We start from the raw sequence: 8,455 nt of genomic DNA, 5'->3' as shown, positions 1-8,455 counted from the left end.
TTTTAATTTAATTTAAATTTTTAATTAAATTTGGCAAATTTTAATTATTAAAAAATTAATTTTAATTAATTATTAGTTAATTTTATTAAAATTTTAATATTTTTCTCGAAAATTAAATTCCTTAATTTACTTTTAATAATTTTCATTACGATAATTTTCCACACCGCCTTCAGATGAGAGATAAACTTTGTTAAAAAAGTTTGTAACCACCGAAAAAATATTTGCATAAGTTCGTAAAAAGCAATTATTGAGACAATTATCATGCAAGAAGACAAGAGCTCCGTTGATGACATCCATTCTCTTCAGGATGAGGACAAAAAATCATCATCTATCATCCAATAACAACAACAACAACAACCAACTACAAGCAATAACAATAAATAACGGCTTCACACACAAAAATATAAATGGCTTAATGTAACGCCTAAAGATATGCAAGTCGTTCAGCATGTAGGCACCCAGCAACAACATTCATGGGAACTCATTTGTGACGTCGTCGTCGCTGCTGCTGCTACTGCACAAAGCCATTCAAAAACTACAATTGTCATATTTTCAAAAGGAAAATTATTTTCACTGATATACATTTTCCTGCTATTTTATTATTATTGCACTCTTTCTCTCGTGTAGAGGAGCTTTTTGTACGTTATTTGTCGTCGTTTAGGCTCGACGATCGGGCGCACCAACGAGCATGTAAAATTAATAACAATACAGAGTGGAAATTGGATGGGCTTAGAAAATTGTGAAAATGCAGTATTTTGCCATGTAATTGTTAAATTGTCATCATAATTTTTGTGTTACCCTAAGGGTGAAAAACGGGTCAGATTAGCTCCTTAAGCAAGGGGTCAAATTAACTTCTTAAGAAATCAAATTAATCCCTCAAGTAAATTTTCTAACTCCTTAAGGACTTGAGTTGGACTTGAGGGTTAAAAAGGTTAATTTGACCTCTTTTGATATTTGACATTCGCAGACCAAAAATCTCATCAATAGGTTAGTTTTGGGGTCAAAGAGATCTATTTAATCCATTAAAGGGGTTAAATTGATTCCTTCAAAACCCCAAATTAAACCCCTGAACTGGTCAATTTAACCTTTTAAGCGTCAAATTAACTCATTAAGAAGTTAAATTAATCCCTTAAATTTTAATAAAACCTCAAGACCTCTAAACCTAAAGACAAAGAGATTAATTTAACTCCTTAGGGAACTAATTTGACCCTTAAGAGTTTAAGTTGACCCGTTCAGGAGTTTAATTTGGGGTATCGAAGGAATCAATCTAACCCCTTTAATGGATTAAATTGACCTCTTTGACCCTAAATTAACCTATTGATGAGATTTTTGGTCTGCGGATGTTAAATGTCAAAAGGGGTCAAATTAACTTATTTAAAGGTCAAATTAATCCCTCAAGTCCCTAAGGAGTTAAAAAATTTACTTGAGGGATTAATTTGATCCCTTAAGAGGTTAATTTGACCCCTTTCTTAAGAAGCTAATCGGTAAGGGTCCCTTGAAGAGGTAATTTGACCCGCTTTTCGCCCATAGGGTAGTTTTTTTTGGAATCCTCCATATGTGCAACTTGTTTTGTGTTACAAGCTTGCTTAGAAGTTTTTTTTCCGAATTTTTCGGCTGAACGCATAAAATAATATGGGAAAGAAACGAAAGAAGTGAAGTACAAAAAATACTGTTTTGCATTAGTGTTCATCATCATATGTTATCCCGTTTTATTGTTTAAACTTTTTGTTGTTGCAGTTTATTTTTGGGAGAACTCACTCTCGAGTTCGGGGGAGTTTATTGTTATGAGAACTTTTGCAACAATTTTATTTTATGTTTATTGTTTTTGCATTTTACAGCGTTGGGTAATTATCCTAATGCCTTTTTTCGGCAAATGAGTTTTGAATTTGCCCCATTTATCTCGGGGAAAGTGGCTGGCATGCAATTTTATTCTCGTTAACTTGATGGATGTTGATGCAGCAAAATGGGAATATGGAGCTCGTCGGTGAGCAAAATTGTAGCTGCGAGTATCAAAGGCTGTGATGGATCAGAGCTGAAATGGAACAAATGGAAAGGTGAGTAATTTTTGAAAATTTAGAAATGAACAAAAGAAATTCTCAAAAATTTGATTCTATTGAAAAAAAATTTTTTGAGAAATCTTTGGTAGAAAAATTTTAGAAATTTTTACCTAATTTGAGCTGAATACTGATCACTAGTTTTCGAATAATTCAAAGAAAAAGGATTAGATTTCTGCTCATCCCTTTTCTCATAGAAAACTATTGGAGTTTGACTAACTTTAGGTAGAGATCTCACTAAACAACTAACTTCCCACGTGTTTTCATTAATTTGTCTCAAATTGAAACTTTGATCAAGAATTTCTTTCAATTCTCTCTTCAGCCTTTCCATCAATTCCTGATCTTTTCCTTTAATTTTTTCTTCTTTGGTATCTTTGTTCTTCTGTATTTCCAAGCAAGGCGACAATTGTTTATAAATTGTTAACAAAATCCCAAAAACTTGATCCATTTCTCTCCAAGCAACTTGATCCCGATACTCTTTTGTATCATTCTTCACCGAATACTGAATCACTTCGCTCAATTTTTGTGCCTTTTTGAATGTTTTCTCTACCTGACCAAGCATTTCCTGATATTGATGAGTTACAAATTGCTCTACTTCCTGCAAATAAGGGTCTTCAACATCACTTTTGGCTTCGCTTTGGTACAAACTCATGTCAGCAAAGACATATCCCGCGAGAAATCCATTTTGATAAACCTCGGTTTCGAGTTCTTGTAGCATCGATGAATTATTTTCCTGAACAGAACATTGTGAAGGTCCTTCAATGTCGATTATAATGTGACCCATTGTGAAAGATCTGAAGAAAAAATTATAAATAATTATTTTTTTTTGTTAATAACTTTGACAAAAAATGTCAGAAAGTTCATTATTAAAAGTTCATGGTCATGGTTTGTCTTCGTTAACCGGCATAAAAGTTAAAAAAGTGACATACAAAAAAACTGTCTGGTCAAATATTGTTTAAAAACCGGTTTTGATAAACATTTGTTTTTGTTTAGGGGGACTTCTAATCAAAAACTTACATGCCGAGGGATAGTTTCTAACTTTTATTTAACTTTAATTGCAACTTAGAACAAGTTGGACAGCAGAACAACATCATTGAGACAACTTCCGTGTTTATTGTAATTGCATCTTGTACATCTCAACTTGTGTAAAGTCATATCGTGAATTAATTCTACAATTAATGATAAACGCAACTTGCATTCAAGCTAGTGATAAAATGCAAAATCTCGTTTCTCATTTTTTTCAAATATTAAGTGACGTGGTTAACCTTGAAAAATTAACTTTAGATTGATCAATATCAAGCTCAAATTAGTGAATTTAGAACTCTTGAGACAAAGTAGAAAAGTATTTTATTGGGTGAACTGGTGATATCAGAGTCAAGGTCGGTTAATTTTTTGAACTTGAGAGGTGAGTTTTAATACAAAAAAATGGGATTTTTTGTTGTAATTGATCGTTTTTACAAAAAAAAAAAAAAAATTAAAAAGTCATCCAATTTAATGTCAGAGTTTTTTTTATCAACTTGAAGAGTTATTTATCTTAAGTCTCTGTCTCGATTATTTTGAATAATTTTCGATAAAATTTTTTTTAAATTTTTTTCCTTAAAAATTTATTAAACCTAAATAAAATTATTTAAATATTGCTAAAATTAAAAAAAAATCCCAAATTTAACAAAATACTTTAAATTTTGATCATTTAAAATATTCTATTTGACCAGTTCAAACACGTTCTATATGAACTCAAAAAATTTTCTAGACTTTTAAAATCTAATTATCCATAAAAAGTTACGACTAGCCTTGATTGAAATTAACAAGCTTTCGTCTCTGGTTAGAACATTGATGACTTTGATATAATAAGTCGACATCTTGACCATATTAACCTCTCTTGTTAATTTTTAATTAATTATTGTGTGCAATTTTTCATATTATTAAACGAAAACTGCTTCTACTTAATTACTCAATGAAGCTCAGTTAAATTCTTGAACTTGCCCTCTTGGCTCTGAAGTTACATTTAAATGCCAATCATTCATTTAAAATTCAAAAGTCTTAAGAGTTGACTTTGAATTCACAAGATACGTCATAAAATTTCAAAACATATGTTTTTGTACGAAAAAACTTTCTTTTTATTGTTTGTAATTGTTCATTGCAATTTTTAAGTCTTCCATCTCAAAGTTGGATTAAATAATTTTATTTAAAATTTCTTAAGAAATTTAACGAAAGAATCACAAAAAACTTACAAATTGCAAACAAAACTGCAAAGTTATTATTATTTAATCTTTTCTTCACGCTTTCGATTTTTAGTTAACTTTTTTCTGAAATTTCTTCAGTATTTCACTTTATTCATTATTATTATTTTATCTTACGTTCCAACCATTTCGCCGACAACTTTTGTACTGAACGGCGTATGTGCGAGTTTAAAAATAATAACTTGAGATATTCGTTCAGCATATTGATTCACTGTTAACTTACGCTATACAGAACTCATGTACGAGAAATGAATGAATAAAGTGAACAAAAAAAAAACAATTTTTTATATAGTTGCGATCATATGTCTTGTCTAGATATCTCGGATTACTTTTGAATTCAATTATATTTTTTAGGAAATGTTTGTGAATTAATAATTTTTAATTAGAATGTCCATTTTTTGTTTCTCTGAATTTATATTTTGACCTTGAGAGACAGAATAGGGACGTGTTTGGAATTCATTAATTATTTTTGTTTCATGTTGTTTTGACATTCACTTCACGCATTTTTCTTTATTGCAGGCGAAATGTGGAGTAAGTTAAACTGGAGGAACAAGATTGCAGCAGATTATCCAGTTTGTCCAGAGCAACAAGTTTTTTGACATCGATTTATGACAGGGAGCAAGAATTATTTTATGTAAGGTAAAGATAATGAAAGAAACAATGAAGAGAAAAATTGATTCAACTTTCTTTTATTTTATTGTAGAAAAATCATTCTTTTGTTATTTTGTTCATCTCTCTTTCAATTTTATGGCTCAATGATAATCAATGGTCTTGGATTGAGTGTGAAGTTTGAAACGGTACAAATTTATGATTTAAAAGTAAGTGATATAAATTTTCTAATAGAAATGAATTTCATATCAGCAAAAACTTAGCTATAGACGAATATTGTAAGTGACAGAGCAAATATAATTTTTGAGTGCAGAGTTTTGAAATTTTTGTTTAAAAATGTAAATCAGGTAAGTTTTTTGCGTTTCTTTTAATTTTGAATACTAATTAACTTAGCAATTTTTATTTAAATAAGAGAAGATGAAGCAACAATTAAATTCAAAAGTTGAAGTTTGTATTTAAAAAATAGTTCACTGTTGAAAAATTTGTTTAGCCAAACCTTAAGGCAGATGCATTGAATATTATTGGATTCTTCAATTGGAACGTACTAAACCAAACGAAATCAAAAACAGAAAACTGTATGTTGACGATGCAATGAGAAGGGATGAAAGCAAAGCCGATTTCAAACATATTGAACAAAGCTGGTACCATTAAAGAACGAGCTAACGCACAAAAGATTAGGCAAGACACTTTCGAGTTCTGAATTTATCATCAGAATTACATTTATTTGAAAAAAAAAATCAGTTCATGATAATATATTTTGTATGTTTCATCCTAATTTTTATTTGACGAAACAACTTGTTTAACTGAGACTTCTTCTTTAAAGATTTACACAACAAAAAATGATTTTTAACGCAAAATTCCAAAATTGCTTTAAAATCATGAACATTGCCAAAAAACTAAGTTAAGATGAATTTTTTTGCTTAACTTACCATTGCTTCAGAAAAGCCAAAAATATCAATTTTTCACATCTCGTGATTTTTTACTCAATTCAATTCATTTCAAAGGTTATTATTTGTCATTTTACTCTTGAAATTTGAAGTTTAGAAGAGATTCGTAAAGTTTAGAAGAGAATGTAATTGACAATTAGTCAAAATCTTTTTAAAAAATTTTAAAAGTGTTTGCATATTAACATCAAGAATATCTGTTTTTTAGTTTTGAATTACCAAAAGCAAGTTCGTTAGAAAAATATCAAGTTCAAACTTCACACTCATCGCTCAAGGTGTTTTTAATCCCTCATTGTTCTAAACTAACTTTGACATGCTCTGCCATTGAATCACCTCTTACTCCAAAATGATAACTCCGCCGCGCAATTTCTCGGGATTAATTGGAAAAGTTAAAGACGGACGATAATTATAATCCTCGCTTCCAGCGAAATTCACATTTGAACAAAAAAAAAAAACTCTTAACGAGTTGAAAGCAATTCAAATTAATCAAATGCTGCGGCTTTTCTTTTGATGATTCCTTTTGCCGCTCACACAGAGAAGAGCGAAAGAGAGCAAAAGAGTTTCCTTTTTTGTCATCACATCATCCCCAATCCAATTTTCCTTAAATCGTCGTATCCGTTTTTTTCTTCTTTTTTTTTCTCTATTCCGATATAATAGCAAGCGAACAATCACTCTTAAACGACTGTTGTGCCAGATCATCAAAAAAATATTATAAACTCTCGCACACTCAGAGGCACACACATTTGAACTCAATCAAAAGAATCATTTTAAGTGATTGGAAAACTTGTATTTATTTATTTTTTTTTTCTATAGAGAAAATTTTACAAAAACGACTTGATTCAAGCAAAAAAAAGTTTAAAGTTGCTCTGAATAAAAAGTTTTGTAAAATCCCATTTTTCCACCTGATATGAGCGAAAATGCTGTTGCCAACAACTTTTGAGTCGTTTATTTAAATGTGCTTTGGTTGATGTTCAATTGCGCTACTTTGGCATGAAATCTAACTGCATGTGAGAAAAACATGAACATTTTAAATTGAAACTAAGTAATTTTTTGTAAAACCATCTAATATAAATAGAAAACCCGAAAAAAATTAAAAAAGAAAATCATACAAAATTTAAAAATTTATTAAAATTGCAAAAATTAATTTTTTAAAAATTATTGAAAAATTAAATAAAATAAAAAAAATATATAAATAAATAAATAATAAAAAATAAAGAAAAATTAAAAATTAATAAAAATTACATAGAAATTTTTAATTCTAATAATTTTCTAATTTTTTTTTTTATTTAAAATTTTATAAAAAAATAAATCTTTGTTATTTTTAAATGAATAAAAAAATTAAAATATTTCCAATCCATAAAAAAATCATAAAAAACTCATAAAAAATCAAAAATTCTTTTCTCATAAATTTTTTTGTCACTTTTGCCCTTCAACCATAACTCAGACAAACACTTCAGCTGAACGCGTCGCCGCCATAATCGATAACCACTCCATTTGATTCTAGCCAATTTATTATATCATCAGCTTTAATCTTTCCTAACCAAGCTAAATTATCCTGCGTACCCTTTTTTCGTTGTATTCGAGCCCCAGCTTTACGTTTATGCTTTATTATTATATTTTCCCTCGATTTCCGTCGACAATATACACTCCTCACAATGCCTTTTTTATTATTATTAGAAGGTAATATAACATATTGTATCATATATTCATCTAATATGACTCTGATGATGGGGCGACACACACAGGCAACGATGAAAAAATCTCTGATCTGATAAAATTCCATAACAACAAGAAAAAGCTTAGAGGTACATGCGATACAAAAAGATGTCGACGACGAAGAAAGAAAAATGCTGAAAATACACACATTGTTTGTATCAAAATATTGGATGATGATGTGCGTCTTCATGTATCGTACTCCATGAAGGTTTGCTATTATTATTATATTACTTGCTAGATTTTTTTTTGTTGTTGTTGTATTTTTGCATAAAACGAGAGACGTACACATTAAAAATATATCAAATTCTTACCTTTTCTCTACCCTTTTGTCTCCCTTTGCTCTACGAGTCGCGTGATATGTAGAAACGTATCCCGAGGAATTATTTTTTGTATCATTTTTCTGCATGCAGCACAACAAGTCACCCACCAGAAAATCATGTTTTTGTTATGTTTTTTCCACACAAAAGGCATTGTACAAATTTTTTGCTGTTCTATATTTTAAAGGTTTGACATCAAGTGATAAGATATGACTTGACTTTCTTTCTTTGTGCGTCTCTTTTGTGTGCCAGATAAGAAAAAAAATATTTATAGTGATAACAATTCGTACATCTTCATCTATCGGAGACGGTTGAACTCTCTCTGTGAAAATTTTTTTTTGTGATATAAAATATTTTTGATCGAAAGGCTTTTCATGGAAAAAAAAATCTGAAGAGACTGGAGACTGAACACGAAGAAAAGTGTTTCTGCAAGAAATGATGAAAAATATGAAGAAAAAGCGGAAATTGCCTTACTGAAAAACATTTTAACAAATTTTTATTATTTATGAAATATTTCCTGAGAGAAAAACTTGTCAAGGGTACTTTACAGAAATTTTCTTGAATGAGAAATTGAA

The 8,455-nt window shown here is 29.6% G+C and overlaps 1 protein-coding gene across 1 annotated transcript; it reads right to left on the bottom strand.

The window, feature by feature from the left end:
* Positions 1 to 1,690: 1,690 nt before the first annotated feature.
* LOC134835117 (uncharacterized) lies at positions 1,691 to 4,370 on the bottom strand. The gene is made up of 3 exons (XM_063849982.1): positions 4,286 to 4,370; positions 2,168 to 2,848; positions 1,691 to 2,032 (listed from the first exon to the last, which is right to left on the bottom strand). Exons 2-3 carry the CDS (start codon positions 2,836 to 2,838, stop codon positions 1,936 to 1,938), a joined length of 768 nt encoding a protein of 255 aa, XP_063706052.1. The 5' UTR covers positions 2,839 to 2,848; positions 4,286 to 4,370; the 3' UTR covers positions 1,691 to 1,935.
* Positions 4,371 to 8,455: the final 4,085 nt, after the last annotated feature.

Source organism: Culicoides brevitarsis, chromosome 3, assembly GCF_036172545.1.
Source record: "Culicoides brevitarsis isolate CSIRO-B50_1 chromosome 3, AGI_CSIRO_Cbre_v1, whole genome shotgun sequence".
NCBI lineage: Eukaryota > Metazoa > Arthropoda > Insecta > Diptera > Ceratopogonidae > Culicoides > Culicoides brevitarsis.
Note: the sequence above shows the minus strand (reverse complement) of the source record. Positions and strands in the feature narration are given on the sequence as shown.